The 18,543-nt window shown below is 45.3% G+C and overlaps 1 protein-coding gene across 1 annotated transcript in view; it reads left to right on the plus strand.

Moving 5' to 3' along the window:
- LRP12 (LDL receptor related protein 12) overlaps positions 1–18,543 on the plus strand; it is a 41,869-nt gene that overhangs the window by 19,576 nt on the left and 3,750 nt on the right. Inside the window, exons 3-7 of the mRNA XM_075270264.1 lie at positions 10,444–10,500; positions 13,223–13,358; positions 13,747–13,949; positions 16,000–17,092; positions 17,520–17,652. Of these exons, the coding sequence (XP_075126365.1) occupies positions 10,444–10,500; positions 13,223–13,358; positions 13,747–13,949; positions 16,000–17,092; positions 17,520–17,652 (1,622 nt within the window). The remainder of the gene's footprint in view (positions 1–10,443; positions 10,501–13,222; positions 13,359–13,746; positions 13,950–15,999; positions 17,093–17,519; positions 17,653–18,543) is intronic.

Here is an 18,543-nt window from a genome sequence, read left to right on the forward strand (position 1 = left end):
CTGTGAATGAGCTATATTTACTGGGCCGAACACAGCTTTGCCATACAGGACTCTGCACGTCCGTTCAATCCATCAGAGTTTTCCTCCCCTTGCGAAACTGCTGTAAATCCTTCCTCGTGAGTAAATCTTCCGCTAGGCTTTGGTGGATGTTCTCCTACTGAAATTTTCATGTTCCTAGATCTGAGCTCTCATCCTGGAGAGACTGCCGGCGGTCTTATCTGCTGAATCCAGATGAGGTTCCTTGTGCCGGTCACACAGGTCACTGTCTCATTGTCCCACATTCTTGTCCTGATTTTTCTTTACTTTCAGGCCATCTGCCGCTGTATCGTCTATACGTGTGCTCCGCTGACTGTCGTAACGCTTTGTGTGAATCGTCATGTATTGTATGGCCATTACGTACAAGGATGATAGTCTTGATGTGACTATGCTCTGCGCCTTGTTCTTCCATACGTCCCTGTAGGATGCATTGCAACAAAATGTACCGCATAACTGCTGACCCCTGAAAAGAGCTGGCAGGCGCACAAAAAATAAAATCATGCCAACACCCTGATGTCCTCCTGTTCCTCAGTTCTCCTTGACTGAGTGCAATGTGTTTAGAGGTTTACTTGCATATCGATGACTTATTCGTATGATGGGCTATCAATATCTGACTGTTGGGGGTCTAACACCTGGGCCCCCCACAGAGCAGCTGCGGCAGTCTTCTGCTTCTCAAGCTAATGGTGTCACGTTTGTTCTTTATTTGGCTTTTGTGATGCTCAAGTGAATGGGGATGAGCTGCAATACCAGGTACAACCTCTGTGTACTATATAGCACTGTGCTAGGTGTTCAGTGCAGGGGCCGCAGCACCCTCAAAGCAGCTGATCCTTACCGATCACATATTGGTGTCCTATTCTAAGGGTAGGTCATCCATTTGTAAATCTGGAAAACCAAAAAGCCATATTGACACCTTACATTTAGGGTAAAGTCTATGTAAGCATTAGCATTGTCTGAGGTTTAGTAACCTAGAGGGGGCGTAGCAATGTGCTAGAGGGCACATCTTCATTGACTCCCTACCTGGATATGTGGGGCCGGAGCCGCAGTAACCCAACATGGCTACTATGGTGTACCGAGCGGTCTGTTTGCAGATTCTTACACTACGCAGACCTGGTGTATCAGTTGGGATGTTGGATCCCACCGATGTCCTATTATGGACCTATTCCTAGGTCATCAATCTCTTAATCCCAGAAGACCCCTTTAAAGCCTTTGCCTGGTGTTGTGACGTTCTGCGTGCCTTATCATCCTCTAGTCCTTGGTTTCGTCCAATTCCAAGTCATTGCTTCCGTCCAGACCAGGGGCCTACATAATAAACGCTGGGGACACCACCCCGGATTATTAAAAACCTGTTTCCCCCCTCTGTGTTCTGTAGCAGCACTAACTGGATCCTTGGGGTTTTCAGTTCCCGGACTCCCCCTCACTCCTATCTTTAGGACACGTCTTGTTGGTCTGACGTAGACGTCTGGTTTGGGGCGAACCATTGAATTCAGCGTGACCTTGTCAGAGTCCCCGGTAGCTGCGTGTTGCACGTTTTTCACGCTAGGTTGCATTTTACAGTTAGGTTATTTGTATCCTGCTATTTTTACTCGCCGCCACCTGCTGCCATTGTTTGTTGTGAAACATTGTCTTCCGGGCTGTTGTTGTCTGTCGCTGCTGTTTGTTCATTACACGTCGTATGCTCCGGTGACGGTTTAGGATCTTGTAGAACAGGTGAGATCAGGTTAATGTACAACGTGAGGCGCATACGTTATCTGACTATTATCATGGTGACTATGCTGTGACCCTGATCGTGCCACAGGGAACGGCTGAGCTTTTAGCACCATTGGTCATCCTGATAGGGGATACTTCTATTGTAATAGGGGCAGGACATTGGTAATAGTATAGATCATAAAGGGACGCAGTGCGCCCATGTGACAGTGGGCACTTATAGAGGAGGCAAATGAGAATATGGAGTTGGGTCAGAATAAAATGGACTATGACAACGGCTTCAAAATAGAATTGAATAATTTATGCCCGATTCCAGATTCAAGTTGAGATGCAGGTTCTCAAATAATCCAGCGGAATTGACGTGGATGATAAAATCTGTGGCAGTTGTGTAAGGCGGCCATGGGATGGCTGCATTTCCTGGACCACCCATAGTCTTATCCGGACCCTTCCTCCAGTTTCCCCCCTCCCCCCACAGTGATTCTTAGTGCATTTTACTACTCCATAAAAGCTACGTACAACTGGATCTCTCTGGCGCTGGCAGGTCGACAGTTTTCAGTGTCACATCTGAACGCACTTGCTGTAAAGACGATGAACTGACGTGACCTTCTTGAAGACTAGAGACTGTATAAGTGCTGGGTAATGCTGTGTATACACTCACTCCTGATATCGGCCGTTTTGTTCACTTCTATACTGCAACTTGCAACACAAGGAAAGAGTTTGGCGTTCTGTTCAGCTCCTATATGGTGAGATCTTGGCCTTGTCTACATTGTATCTGCAAAAAATAGTCTGTATGTGTGCAAGAGACGGACTGCGAGGCTATTGGGAGAAAATCGTCTCGAAGTCTTTGCAGAACAAATTAAAGCGATTCTACCATTAAAATCAGGTTTTCTGTCTATCACACGTAGGAATAGCCTTAAGAAAGGATATTCTTCTCCTACCTTTAGATGTCTTCTCCACGCTGCCGTTAAGTAGAAATCCGGGTTTTCATCGGTATGCAAATGATTTCTCTCGCAGCACTGGGGGTGGGACCTAGCGCTCAAATAGCACTGGGGGCGTCCCCAATGCTGCGAGAGAACTCTCCAGCACCGCCTCCATCTTCTTCAGGAACCGCGCCTCTTCACGTCTTCTTCCAGAGCTGGGTTCAAACTTCTAGGCCTCGGGCAGATCCGACTGCGCATGCCCGCGGCCACAAGAAAAATGGCCGCTTATACAGTAAGTAAGCTGCCATTTTCTTGTGCCTTTGCAATTTTGTTGCTGCATTGACCCTTGGTGGTCCATAGTAGTGAATGGTCAATAATAAGATACAGGGATATAAGAATGTATATAAGGAGACATTGGAAAAACGAGACCAAGGATAGATAACAATCTAGAAAAGTGAACTATAACTATATGCTGTGTGTATGTATATATATATATGTGTGTGTGTGTGTGTGTGTGTGTGTGTGTGTGTATAATATATATACCAGACAGTAGTGTAGAGGGATATATAGGACAGCAAGGTATAGGGAATCTTCCTATATATAGACAATAATGTAGGATGGAGGAGATTATAGGGAACAAAGAATGGACTATAGAGGAATATGGGACTCTGCCTGTATATGAGCCCTGTTGTTGTCATTTTTGTTCAGTATCTGCCATATATTTGGTAATTTCCCCATGTACTTCTGTGTTTGCTACAACATGCACAATCCCTTCCTGCCGCTGCCAAGTCCTTTCCTCCTCCTTAAATGTTTAATATTCGGTTTCCCGAGCTGCAGGACTGACACTCCGCGTTTTCCGGACAGCTGTCTGTCCATATGCAGCTCATATTTTTAGCTCTTGGCACATTTTGCCAAGAGACATCTCCCGCTATTGCATTGGGCCTCCATTTTGTCTGCATGAGCTGTCCGTCACCCCATAGAATTTGGCAGCCGTACCTGCCGCGTACTCGCTCAGCCAAGGACGAGTACAGATTGAAAGAATTCTTCGTTTTCTCTGCAGTATTTTCTATTGGTTTTATAGAATGTGTGACACAAATACATAGATTAATAAATTATATTATATACGTTCTTATAAAACTACAGATCGTGATTTTACCATAAACTGGGAACCGTGAGGCCAAGTGGTTTCCTGCTCCATTAATAAAACCATTGCTGTGAATAACTCAGCTAGCACACTGACCCATTCGTTTTTATGGTCCTATATACAGTCATGTAGGTGGCCATGGGCCCCAAGCCATCGCAGGACAGGCCCTATATATTATACTTGTTCCATCTCTCCATCCATCTCATCCATACATCATCCGCAGTCACACTTACTTGTATAAGGCCTTACCCTTGTATTTGTGAGTCTGTGCCGCGAATACGGACCTGCTCCATATTTCGTGGATGGTTACCACGGCTGGACACACAGCTTGATACGTGTAAGGGGCCGTAGAAAAGCATGAGGCCGTATGCTATCCACAGTAGAGGACCATATACTCAACCGCTTAGTCACTATGACTAAGGGGTTCTACCCCGAAACGCGTCAGCGGGTCTGTACGTTGCGTTAAGTGTCGGCCAGTTTTGGTATGTCTCTGTTTTTTTGTGCCTGCTCGATGTCTTGTAGGAAGTTTTATATGGGCAATGTTTTAAATTGACAACGTCTTGGAGTGCGGGATACCTATTTCTTTTTTGTGCTTTCTTATGGTTGGTCCTTGCCCGGAGGACGGTATCCGTGCACCCCTTTTTGAGCACCAGGCTGTGGACTATTTGTGTATACATATACTGAAAACCACTATGGTCGGGGCCTTAGGGCTGGTTCACACGGGGCAAGAAATGGCGGATTCTGATGCCGAATCCACCTCAGAATCCGTCCCCTCACAATAGAGGTCTATGTAGACCGCTGCCTTCCTTTTTTCTGTGAGTGGCATGTTCCGGCTCACGGAAAAAAGAAGCGAGCTGCCCTTTCTTCAGGCGGATTCCGCAGCTGATTCAGCCCCGGCGTCCGCCTCGCTACATTTGAGCCTACTCCGGAGAGGGAAGCCGTGACTGTTGGAAGCCGTGACAGTCATGGCAGGCGCGTTTTGGTCCAATTCTGGTGCGGCTTCCTGTATCAGAATCGGGACCAAAATATGTGGTCCCGTGCCCCGTGTGAACGAGGCCTTAGGGCTAGTTCACACGTAGGTAGGTGTCGAGGAATTTGATCAGGAAAAAAAATCAGCTTCAGGAATGAGGAAATGGGTTTTTTGAGGTGTTTTTAGTTTTGGGTTGGTTTCCTCCAGCACAGTGTATAGACCTTGAAAAAAATGCAAGCGGTTTTTCTGCCTCCCATTGACTCCTGTTGTTTTTTTTTCCGGAAGAATCCGTCTGAAGAAGGGTCATGTCGCTTCAGACGGAGAAAAGAACTCCAGCAGATTACATAGGACTCTATTGTGAGGAGGCGGATTCTCCGTCAAAATCGGCACCATTTTGCTCCACGTGAACGATCCCTTAGTCATTGAAGCTATGAAGTTTTGGTTTGTGTTATTTTTGAGTTTTGGGTTTTTTTTTTGTTTTTGTCCCTTTGACTAAATCGAAAACTGGAAATGACGACTCAAATGTGAACAGTCAGTAGATGAGGAAGAAGAAGAAAAAAAACAACAAATCTGTCATCTGTAATGAATCCTGATCCAGCCTGTCAGTCACAGCTCCTGAGAGCAACCGTATACACTATTAACCCATTAGTGCCTTGCTCTGGATTGGGGGAAGGGGGGTGGTCTTTTATATTGGTGTCAGATTGAAATTGGAGCAAGACGAACCTTTTCCTTTAAAACCAGCGGTGTAGCTGGGAGGTGGCGCGGCCATTCGGAGCGTTCTCGTGGTGCGTGCGGCTAGAATTACATTCACGGTAATTACAATGACATAAAATATTTACAGGGACAAGATAATGGGAAGGAGAGCCCGGCCCAAACCAGCTTAATAACTCAAACTATGCAAATTCAATGTGACATCTTAAACCCATGTAGCCGGCTGGTGGCGGGAGCGCCGGCGCGTTTTACATTCTCTTCATGTCGCTGCTGTTTGATACACTGGGTTAAGGAATAACTGAGCAGCGCTATATTCCATAATCCTTTATAAGCTAGGTGGTTAAAAATGCAGCAGCCCTCGGGCGGACAAGCAGTATGTTGTACTACCTCGTACCTGAGGAGTCGGCGCTCTGAATTATACCGCTTACTATTCCCGCTTCTCATCTGTCATTCCAGTTTCTGCCTGCTTTTCTTCAAGGTTTCTTTTTTCGTCAGAAGTTTATGGCATGACAGATCTGCATACAAAGCATAGATTCCTGATGCAAGTGGGGTAGGGGCAGAAAAAATTAGCATTACCGTAATTCGCCGCTTTTAGAGTCAGACGCTTTGTGTGAGGTATCGAGACGCGATCACACCTTTAATCTTCTTTGTTGAATTCCATATCGATAGGTCAGGGACGCACACGGCGGTAGTTTTTATCAGCAATGGCGGATAAAAGTATGGACCTGTTCCTTTCTATGGGGCTGTAGCCTTTCCGCCATGCGTCTGTGCCATCTACAAGTGTAGGGGTATACAACTTTTTTGCAAATCTTTGTTTGCAGATGACAGGCAGCCATGTTTTTTTCTGGATGGCAAAACCGGTATGGTCATGTGCATGTAGCCCAAAGCTACATTCATATCTGCAGTTCCATCATAGGAGCAGATCAATGGGGTGAGTGGTTATGCGACAGACATGAATGTCGCATAAAAAGCGTCTCCCATTGAAATCAATGGGAGCTGGTCATTTTCTTTTTTCCGCAAGCGATTTGTTCCCACTTGCGGAAAAAAGAAGCGACATGCCCTTTCTTCACGCGGATTCCGCAGCCGGATCAACCATGGGCGTCCACCTGAAGTCACTCCCTCAACAGTACAGTAAAAAAAAGCGTCAGAATACGGTGACCCCAGGAAATCCTTCATTTTCAAAAATCTGTTTTATTTGTAAAAGTGGTAAAACACAATAAAACTAATATAAATCGGGTATCGCCGCAATTGTAATGACCCGCCCGACAAAGCTGCCATTTTTTAATTGAATTTTATTTATATAGCGCAAACATATTCCGCAGCGCTGTACAATTTGTAGGGTTCAAATACAGACAGAAAGATACATTACAAAGAAAGTCATTTCTCACAATGGGACTGAGGGCCCTGCTCGCAAGAGCTTACAATCTATGAGGTAGAGGGGGTGACACAAAAGGTAGCAGGGGCGGCATTGCTTATACAGAGGTCAGAAAATGTTGTAATAGAGGTGACTGTCATTACACAAACATAAGACTTTATGAGCCGTCAACAGTCGTGTCCTTTAACATGTGGCTGGAGCTTTGACATATAGAGTTATCCTGAGATGGCATCATATCATGTGGGAGCGGGGACAGAGGAGGGTTAAATTTTGGGGATTCTAATTATAGTAAGGAAGGGTTTACATTAGGAATTGTGATAGGCCTGTCTGATAAGATGCGTCTTTAGTTTGCGCTTGAAACTGTAGAAATTGGGAGTTAATCTGATTGTCCGGGGTAGAGCATTCCAGAGAAGTGGTGCAGCTCGGGAGAAGTCTTGTATACGAGCGTGGGAGGTTCTGATAATAGAGGATGTAAGTGTTAGGTCATTGAGTGAGCGGAGAACATGGGTTGGGCGGTAGACAGAGATGAGGGAGGAAATGTAGGGAGGTGCGGCATTATGGAGAGCCTTGTGGGGGAGGGGGATAACTTTATATTGTATTCTATAATGAATAGGCAGCCAATGTAGTGACTGGCACAGACCGGAGGCATCGCTGTAGCCATGTCATTTATAATGCAATCCATAACAATAACATGCAAAAAATTGTGATTATAATTGTGTGTTATTTCACATGGATCTTCAAAAAAAATGTAAATGGAAGCTAATAAAACACTATATGTCCCCCAAAATAGTGCAAAATGAACGCAACGAATAAGCCCTGGTTAGGAAGCACATGCAGGCTGCTCCTATACAAGTAATAAGAGCACTGCAGCCCTGTCCACTGTATAATGGTAGATTTGGGGAATTGCAGTACCTCCAGGGCCCAGTTTTCGACCAGATGATTTATAGTGATGACCTAGCCTGTATATAGGTCATCAGTTACGGGAAAAGGCCATTTGCAGCCAATAAACCCCTTGTTAAAGGTGCCTTCTAACTTTCATGACAAGCTTGTCACCTTTTTCTAATAACCGGGAAATTGTGAATACAGTTCTGAAGGATCTATACGTAATTGTCAGCTTTGTCTGTAGATGACGCTAAGAGACGAGTTTAGGTTACATTTACGATCAGTGCACGCTCTTCACCTTTTGTATTCTAGGAATATGACCCCATTCAGCCCTGGTGACCCTGCAGAGGCGTGGAGGGAGTTATTATTACACATCTCCTATGGCCTTACATTGACCCACAGGTGACGTCTGGCTACCGTCGTACAGATGTCACCATGTCCAATACTCTCCTGTGACTTATCCCAGGCCTCTCTGACTAGCCGAATCTGAAGTGTGATCTCCACCATGTACGTCTGCTTCTTGCCACACTCAGTTCCTCCTCTTCGGAGTTGAGCCAGCTGAAATCTTACACTTATTATACATGTACATGCCCGTGTAGAGGATCGATAATTTACCGCAGACATGCTGGGACAAGTTGCCTGAGACTATATGTCCCTGAAGATCGATGTAGTGCTATTTATTATGTGTGCCGGCTCTTGTCATAAAATGGGTCAGCTCTCCTGTTCTGTACACCATTAATGTTCCTCCAGGTAGCTTTGACACAGGTCATCTTGTACTCTTACGTCAGGCCTGGATTCACAGATACGGCTCGAATTCAGCTAAAAAGATAAATGGAGATATGTACCAGTACCAGGCATGGCTGCTTTTTGGTTTCTAAGGCTTCTTGTTCAGGTTGTAGTATATGACTGTTGTGTATTGGGATTTGGTGGGTTTCCCATTCTAGTGCATGGGGCTATGATGGACCCTTCATGTCTCTGAATCATGGCATGCCCCATTGTTGCAGCTCCTTTACTGATTTTCTGCAGCCTCATTGACTTTACTGCCAGACCCTTCTACAGGAGTGTCTCCATGCAGGGGATATGCGGAAGGCGCCTTGATCCCTAATCTTATTAAGGATATGTGTTTCCTTCAGCACTGAAGGAGATGGAGAACAGCTTAATATCTTCAACATGACTGTTCACATTATATCCGACCCTGTATTCGGTCTCACACATGGAGCTCTAAGGAGAAAGGAAGGGTAGGAGTGGGAGTCTCATACCGACTGGTTAATTGATTTATTGTCTCATTCTGTGTATTGCTAGCCTCTTATCTACAACCTAGCAGTGTTTACAGGGATTCTACCATCAAAACCTCTTTTTTTTTTTGTGGATAAGACTTCGGAATAGCCTTTAGAAAGGCTATTTGTCTCTTACCTTTAGATGTGATCTCTCCCGTGCCGTTCCTTAGAAATACCGGTTTTTACCGATATGCAAATTAGTTCTCACAGCGATGGGGGTGGGCCCCAGCGCTGAAAATGCGCAGGTGACGCAGGAGGAAGACGACAGAGAAGGGGAGGATCCAGCTGAAGATAGAGGTGTCACAGGATCGTGTTCTTGAGCACCAGTGGGGACGCCCCCATCGCATTTTCAGCGCTGGGGCCCGCCCCCATCACTCTGAGAGAACTAATTTGCATACCGGTAAAAACCAGTATTTCTAAGGAATGGCGCGGCGGAGATCACATCTAAAAGTAAGAGACGAATAACCTTTCTAAAGGATAGTCTGACGTCTTATCCACAAAAAAAGGGTTTTAATGGTAGAATCCCTTTTTTTTTTTTTTTTTAAAGAAAAAAGGAACATCAGTGAAATTTGATTCTTTTCTATCCCCCTCCCCTCTTCATAGACTTATATGTAATAGATGCCTGAAAAGTGGAGAAGGAAACGGATTTCTTTAATAAAATATACTAGAGTTTCTAATATTAACCTATACAATTAACTTATGAAAAGTTCTTTATAACTGGTGGTACTCTTTAACTAAAACACTACTCCCAAAGGGCTTACAATCCTAAGAATGGGGGTCTCTGGGTCCCCTCTTTGGAGTGGTTGAGTTCATGCATGACCACCACGGTTTTCACTACTATGGGGCTGATGGAGTGCTGTACTTGGCATAGAAGTAAATGGGGCAGTGGTTTTAGCAGTTTATACAGGGGACTTGGATCCCCCGTTTAGATCTTTGGGGATTCTAATAGTGACGCACTCGGTGATCAGACATTCACTATCCTATGAAGAGGAGATGCATTTTTAGTAGGGAAAATCCCCTTTAACCCTCTCACGTTTACAGCACAACAGCAATATATTTTAATTCCATAGGCCCTCCAAAATAATGCCATTGAAAAATACAACCCATCTTTTAAAAAACAAATCCTCAAACAGATACATCAGCATTTACATTGCAGAGTCCAAGTAGATTAATATTTTCAATGAAACAGGTGTTTTATCCATGTGTGTGATATAACCTTGGTGCTCTGGTCACCCCAAATCCCATCTATCTTCTCCCCCAGCTTCCTCGGGTTCTATGATTAGAATTGGTATAGTTACATTGTGATACAAAAACAGAGAATTTTACATTTTTATTTCTTATTTGGTTACAATGTCCTTTGTTATATAAATGTAGTAATAATTTTTCCTATATTATAATGTATTTTGTTATTCGTTTTTTTCTAGAATATGGGGCCCGCGCCGAGCACTCGGAGAATGTTCATCTTTCGGGGCTCCCGCTGGGTAAGTGATTTAAGAAAGAAAAACCTGCCTTGTACGCACCGGCAAATAAAAAAAGCTCTGCTTTCCCCCCCCCCCCCCCCCCCCCCAAACCAGAGCGTTCCCTCCTATAAATAGGCGCACGGCTCTAGTTTTATTGCTGCACGTAATGTAAGAAATTAAGCGAGCGAATTCTGAAAATATTCTGAAAAGATTAAAGTGACATCTGCCTTGCTCTGAGCAGATTTCACTTAACTAAATCGACTGCCTAATTTCCTGCCTACGTAAAAGGCGGCATTAGCCGGCTGATGGGAACGTATTTGTATTCAGCGATTCCATGAAATGAAAATTGTTTGTTGGGTTCTCGGAGACGGAAGAGCGAAGGGAAGACGGCCGTTACTTGGTTACCGACTCGAGACGGAATAAACTTTCCGTGCATGGATCTAGAATTCGTAGGTTCACTTTCCCCCTTTTTTTAATGTTTGTGGAATAGTTTTGTATAATTTGCTGGAAATTGTTCATCTTTTATTTATGGGCCACCGAGTCTGACGCTTGTGTGCCAAAACTGTTTTCCTAAAATCGTAAATGCTGTGAGTTTTTGTTTTGTTGGGGTTTTTTGAATACGGCTAAATTTGCCGTTTTTGTTTTTGTTCTCTTTTTATACATTTATTTTTAAGTAAATTATATAGTCAGGGCCTTTATTAGGAGGTGCGTAGGATACACAAGTCTTCGTAAATCCCCCCCATTGAGAGAAATCCACACAAACACGGGGAGAATGTACAAACTCCTTGCAGATGTTGTTCCTGGCAGGATTCGAACCCAGGACTCCAGTGCTGCAAGGCTGCAGTGCTAACCACTGAGCCACCGTGTTGCCCCATGGATGGCATTTTTGTGCAGTCTGTTTTTTCTGCAGACTTTGTCTATTAAATATAACAGGCCGTGAAATAGGACCCGCACCATGTTTTGCAGCTTTCTCCCACCTGGAGACCCCCACCTGGATTGCCATAGAAATGAATGGGTCTGTATGCAATCCGGAATATGGTTATGTGCCATCTAGGCACAACACTATCCGCTTATACTGTCTTGGATTGGCAAGTAGGTGTTGCCCACCAGTCGGCTGTGGCGGATCTACATGTCACGGTCTCACTCGCTTCATTGGGGTTCGGCTCCAGTACCGTGTATAGTCATTACAAAATGAAGGACCTGTGCTTGGTAAACTGTAAGGTAAAGGGGTCACCGCACTGTTCTAAGACGTGTAATCCACTTTAACCACTTCCGGACCGCCCATAGACTATATACGTCCGGGAAGTGGTTGTCTAGTTCTGCCAGGACGTACCTGTACGTCCACCAGAACACAGCAGCTGCACGGAGATCGTGCAGCTGCTTTCACTAGGAGCCGGCTGTAACTTCAGCCGGAGCTCCCAGAGAGAAGACAGGGCAGATTTATTACCTCCCCTGCCATCTCGATCGCTGTGTATACAGCGCTCAATGAGCGCTGTATACACAGCTATGGACGCAGCCATAATTCAGCCGCCCTCTGACCCGGTGGACACGTGATCCGCCGGGAGCAGTGTCCTGCCAGAGCTGCTGGGTCCTACAGGACTCAGATCAGCTCAGTAAGCTGTATATACAGTGTGCAGGAGGCTGTATTCCTCCTGTAACTGAGGTTAAATGTACCAGCCCCAGTTATAGGAGAAATCAGCCTCCAGTACAAAAAAAATAAGTGATCAGATGTCCCCAAAGGTCTCTTATCACCTTATGGGGACACAATCTGGAAAAAAAAAAAATAATAAAAAAAGTTTTAAAAAAATGTAAATAAAATAATAATAAAAAATAAATAATACGCTAATAAAACGCCGTTATTAAAGGTTATAGCCCCACCCCCGACAACACCATACAAAATAAAAATTACCATAACGGAGAGGAAAAACTATTTTATACAGTTTGTCAGTGACACTTTGTGTTATTAAATTAAAAAAAAATATATATAAATTGAAAACCAGACACAATTTCCCTCCTATTTTGTTTATATTTTCCTGGATAAAAAAAAAAAATTAAAACACATTTGAAAATAAAAATAACATAAAAATAAAGCCCTATGTGTCCCCGAAAAAAGACGCAAAAATTAGTTGATTAAGACATACGAGAAAAATTTTACAGACCTCAAAACCGCACATACATAATAAACCTAAAATGTGTCTGGTCCTGGACCACAAATTGGCCCGGTACTGAAGTGGTTAAGTTCTGTAGTTGGCTTTGGCGTACTACTGTATAGTGGAGTGAGTGCAGTGGCCGGAAACTGATCATAGCAAGTGCAACATGGCCACCAGCAGCTAGATCCCACCTGGGAAGGGAGGCTGTCATATGTCTGTTAGCATCAAGGTGGGCAAACCCTGGAGAAGGTGCGTCCTCTGTGTAAATGAAGCATCAGTGCACTTTCTCCATTTACTGCTATGGGGCATCTGGGGGTCGCTTCGTTAGATGGCTCTGACCATCTCTTGCATTGATCACCGTATACCTGCAGTACTGCCCAGGCTGTATATTGAGGTTTACATTGCTGTGAGCTCCCACTGCCATCTGCTGGCAGGCATGAGCCTTGCACTGGAGTGCTCCACATTTATTAGATCAGTCATAAACCTTTGCTCCTCGCTTTTATCACTCCCAGTCGTCCCATACATGACCAGACTGAAGGAATTGCCTGTTGCGGTAATTATTCTAAGAATATTTTCTCCTTTCCTCGTTGCAGCTTGTGCAGGGATTCCTGAACAGATTAGACAACCTAGCGGTATCATCACCAGTCCAGGCTGGCCTATAGAATACCCGGCCAGGATAAACTGTAGTTGGTACATCCATGCCAACCCTGGAGAAACGATCACTATCAGGTATGTACTGTGCGTGTATGTAGTGTATGACCATCCAGGCCTTAGCGTGCACCGGGTCACATTTACATTCTGCACCTCTTCATCGTAAACCGGCCACATGTGGACGATGAGGATCAGATTTCTGTTTAACTGAGCGAATTATTACACGTATTAGACCGACCATGCCGCACATGTATTCAGTCCTGTCCAGTGTCCGCACCAATCGCTAGCTTCAGCCAGAGAACTAGACATAAGAGAGCAACAGACCCGCACGCCAGACCGTGCAGGAATCCTCGTAGCAATATATAGCGCAATTTCCATAGATATGTCACCATAATATTGTAATGGGGGAAGTCTCTGCTTCCTAGATATATAATGTAATATATTTTATTTTTTGTCTCATTTTCAGTTTTCAAGAGTTTGACCTCCAGGGATCGGCCACCTGCAATTTCGACTGGTTATCCATTGGACCGACTCAAAATTCTGATGGGGCCAGGGCGTGCGGCTCCACGATCCCAGCGCCGTATACCTCCATACAAGACCACGTATGGATCAAGTTTCATGCAGACGATCGCATCTCCAGAAAAGGATTCCGCCTGTCGTACGCCACAGGTACGGACTGAAGTCGTAGGTGCAGAGTCCGGTGACTTGTAGCTGCTTAATATCAGGGCCTGGTGTAGTAGAGATGTGTCCGAGTACACAGGTCACATGACTGGTGGTAATTAGGAATGCAATAGAACAACGTTTTTTATGTCGTTCCCCTGTTATTCCTCCTACAAATTCATTATAAGGGTGGCGACTAGGTGCTTAGATTTGGAAGTATGACTGCACAGTCTGATACCATCCAGGACAATGGTAACACCCAGTTGGCAATTTACTCATACATTTCCAGGAGGAATAATGGAGGAAGGGCTCTATTGCAAGGTATAAGAAGAGATCCTGTGTTCTTATGTTCTCAGTAATATGTTTTTACTGACTCAGACCTATCAGGGGAGCAGACAGGTCCCCTTTAAATACAAGATCACAAAATGGGAACGGTTATATCAGTCTTGGTGCCTGGAAGCCACATAGAGTCCCCTTTTAGTCTGTGAAGGGAATATTAAAGGTTAGCAGTGGGTAAGATAGCTTGCTGCCCCCCCCCCCCCCCCCCTTCAGGTTTCCGTCCTTCAGGTCTGCATGGACACCTAAAAGACAGAAACCCTGCATGCTTAAAAATCGGTTACACGCGGGAACTCACGGTCACCATAGACTTTAATGGGGTCTATCTGGTTTCCGCCAATTTTATACTTAAACTGGCAGAGAGAAAAGTCCTACTTGCAGGATTTTAAGCGGATTCAGTGGTGGAGTCCCCTACAGATACTCCCCCAATTATTCAGATTTCTACCCCCTGGAAGCAACTGCGCGTGGCTCATAGACTATAATGGATTCGGACAGGTTTCCCTTAGAAAACAACGGAGAAAGAAGTCCTCGGTACATGACTCTTGTCTCTGACGATTTTTGGAAGTTGTTGTGGCTGAGTCTCCATCGCAAACTCTGGCGCAGATATGTGCCTTTAAAGAGGACCTCTCATGGTCCGGGGCACAGGCAGTTCTATATACTGCTGGAAAGCTGACAGTGCGCTGAATTCAGCGCACTGTTGGCTTTCCTGATCTGTGCCCCGGGTGAAGACCTATCAGTCCCGGTACCGTAGCTCTTTACAGTCAGAAGGGCGTTCCTGACAGTCAATCAGGGACGTCCTTCTCCACAGCAGCGCCTATAGTGCTGTACAGTCTGAGCGGGGAGGAACGCCCCCTCCCCTCCTGACAATACTGGTCTATGGACGAGCACTGTGAGCAGAGGGAGGGGGAATTCCTCCACAGTCACACTGTACAGCGCGATAGGCTCTGCTGTGGAGAAGGGCGTCCCTGACTTCCTGTCAGGAACGCCCTTCTGACTGTGAAGAGCTACAGTACCGGGACCGATAGCTCTTCACCCGGGGCACAGATCGGGAAAGCTGACAGTGAGCTGAATTCAGTGCACTGTCAGCTTTCCAGCAGTATATAGAACTGCCTGAGCCCCGGACCATGAAAGTTTGTCTTTAACCTAGCCTTAAAAAACATGGGGTCTGCCTTAATGGATAGCAATTTGACAAAATGAAAACCTCTATTCAGACAACTGTGGTGCGGTGTGGAATTGTGGAAAAATGGCCGTTTCTCACGACTACTTTGCACTCAAGGGACATTCACTTCATGGATCTTTCTAGACTTCAGTCTACGCGAATGATCAAAACGTATTTCTTGTACAAAAAAACAGTAATGTGGGGCCAACATGGTGGCTCAGTGGTTAGCACTGCAGCCTTGCACCGCTGTAGTCCTGGGTTTGATTCCCGCCAGGAACAACATCTGCAAGGAGTTTGTATGTTCTCCCCGTGTTTGCGGCGATTTCCTCCCATTCTACAAAGACAAAGGGAAATAACTGTACATAGTGATCCCTATATGGGGCAATCTACATTAAAAAAAAAAAACCCAGTAATGTGAATATCCCCATTGAGATGAGTCATGTGAATAGAGGCTAGGGATTAAAACTTTTTTTAAAATCTTAATGTATTGTGCTTTCCTATAAAAGACAATGCTGTAAAATAAACTTTAATTTTTATTTATTTTTTTTTTATGATTATTTTAAGGAAAGAAAAAATGTGAACGGAACCGATTTCGCTGTGACAATGGAAAATGTATTTCCGAAATCTTAAAGTGTAACCACATGGATGACTGCGGCGATGGTTCGGATGAAAAATTATGTGCCAAACTCAGCCACCCGACAGAGGCGGCCTTCCTACCGTGTGCGTATAACCAGTTTCAGTGCCTGTCGCGTTTCACGAAAGCCTACACTTGCCTGCCCAATTCCCTGAAATGTGACGGGAACATAGACTGCCTGGACCTGGGGGATGAGATCGACTGCGAGTTACCTACTTGTGGGCAGTCTCTAAAATACTTCTACGGTGCATTCAGCTCCCCCAATTACCCAGATTTCTACCCCCCTGGGAGCAACTGCACGTGGCTCATCGACACAGGAGATCGCCGCAAAGTGATTCTGCGTTTTACGGACTTCAAGCTGGATGGCACCGGCTATGGGGACTATGTGAAAATTTATGACGGGTTGGAAGAAAACTCTCGTAAACTTCTACGAGTTTTAACCGCTTTCGACTCCCACGCTCCCCTTACCGTAGTGTCCTCTTCAGGTCAGATCCGGGTCCATTTTTGTGCCGATAAGGTCAATGCAGCCAGAGGATTTAACGCGACCTACCAAGTCGATGGCTTTTGTCTCCCGTGGGAGATTCCCTGTGGTGGGAACTGGGGCTGTTACACCGAGCAGCAGCGATGTGATGGCTACTGGCACTGCCCCAATGGACGGGACGAACTGAACTGTTCAATGTGCCAAAAGGATGAATTTCCTTGCTCTAGGAATGGGGTCTGCTATCCACGATCTGACCGGTGCAACTACCAAAATCATTGCCCCAATGGATCCGATGAGAAAAACTGCTTCTTTTGCCAACCGGGAAATTTCCACTGCAAAAATAACAGATGTGTCTTTGAGAGCTGGGTGTGCGATTCGCAGGACGACTGCGGCGACGGCAGCGATGAGGAGAACTGTCCGGTTATTGTGCCCACGCGGGTGATCACGGCGGCGGTGATTGGCAGCCTCATATGTGGACTACTGCTGGTGATCGCACTGGGATGTACCTGCAAGCTTTACTCTCTGCGCATGTTCGAGCGCAGGTAAGTTAGAACTTATGTCAAATCGTTTTCATAATTTTTCTTCATTTTTTTTACGGGAATGGTCTTTGGCGGTTAAAGGGGTTTTTCCAAAATCTTGAAGGGTATTGGAAATCCGACTACTTCACCTAATGGGTAGCCATGTCACACACCACCCTGCTCGGCGCCGTACTATTACTTCGTGCTGAACCTATAGATACCTTGCCTGGTTCACATCTGCATTTGGTAATACGTTCGGGGAGCCCCCCTATATTTGGCTTGATGGGGGTCACTTGCCCTTGCATGTATTCGTTCTTCCAGCTGGACACTTAGCGCCACACACACACACACACGAAGGTTGCGTTGTTGTCCCTATACACAGTGCATTGGTAGAGGTAGGGCTCTGTTTTACCATTATACAAAAATGTAATCTCTATCTGTCTTTTTAAAGGTCCTTCGAAACGCAACTTTCACGAGTGGAAGCCGATTTATTGAGACGGGAAGCTCCGCCTTCTTATGGGCAATTGATTGCTCAGGGCTTAATCCCTCCAGTGGAGGACTTTCCAGTGTGCTCTCCAAATCAGGTAAGGTGTCTGGATTCTTGAGGACCGCTACCTTATACAAGGTTTAAGTGCTCTAGATATCCTAATACTAGTACCGAGGCAGCGCAGGGTCCTGCTACAGTTTGTATGGCACTACCCTCCCACGCTGCCTCGGTACCGGCGATCTGCAGAGGTCCTGGGTGACGCACCCCTACAGATCTAATATTAGAATAGGCCATCAATCTTATAAATTGATTAACCCCTTTAACGGCAGTGAAGCCTCCTCTTCCATCTGCGCCTGTTCCCATTGACAGATGTTCCCATAATGTAAGCAACGTGGCGCTGTCTTCCATCATGTTTGTATGAAATCCCTGCATGCACCAATTTTTTCTTCCATCTGAAAAGTAACGAGCATGACGGAAAACATCTTCCATCTTGTTTTCTACATTAGAGGGGATGCAGAGGTGTGTCTGCCTCAGTCGCGCTCTCATCATTGATGTATTATAACGGATGAGAGTAACAGAAAGTTTGGAGTAAACCTACCCTAAAAGAAATTTCAACACCAAATCTGCTACATATTACTAGACACAATGCTCAAATTGTGACTATCTATCTATATAACTCAGATTCTGTAGCTGTCCGCTCTATACAAATCCACAGTTCTCGCCCAATTTGGGTGAAATTTGGCACGCCCCCTCTCCACCTACAGGAGCGAGTAGTGTTCGATCGAGTAGGTATTGGATAGAACAGTACGGTATTTGAAATAGTCGAACTCGTTCGAATACTACTAGCTATTCGCAGTAAAGATTCGATTCAGAACCAGCATTGATTGGCCGAATGCTATACAGTGTATAGCATTCAGCCAATCAATGCTGGTTCTGCAGCAGGCTCGTCCTTGCTAGTCAGGAGAGCTGGCACCTTGTGGTTATGCGG

The sequence above is a fragment of the Leptodactylus fuscus genome, chromosome 4 (assembly GCF_031893055.1).
Source record: "Leptodactylus fuscus isolate aLepFus1 chromosome 4, aLepFus1.hap2, whole genome shotgun sequence".
In the NCBI taxonomy this organism is placed as follows: Eukaryota; Metazoa; Chordata; class Amphibia; order Anura; family Leptodactylidae; genus Leptodactylus; species Leptodactylus fuscus.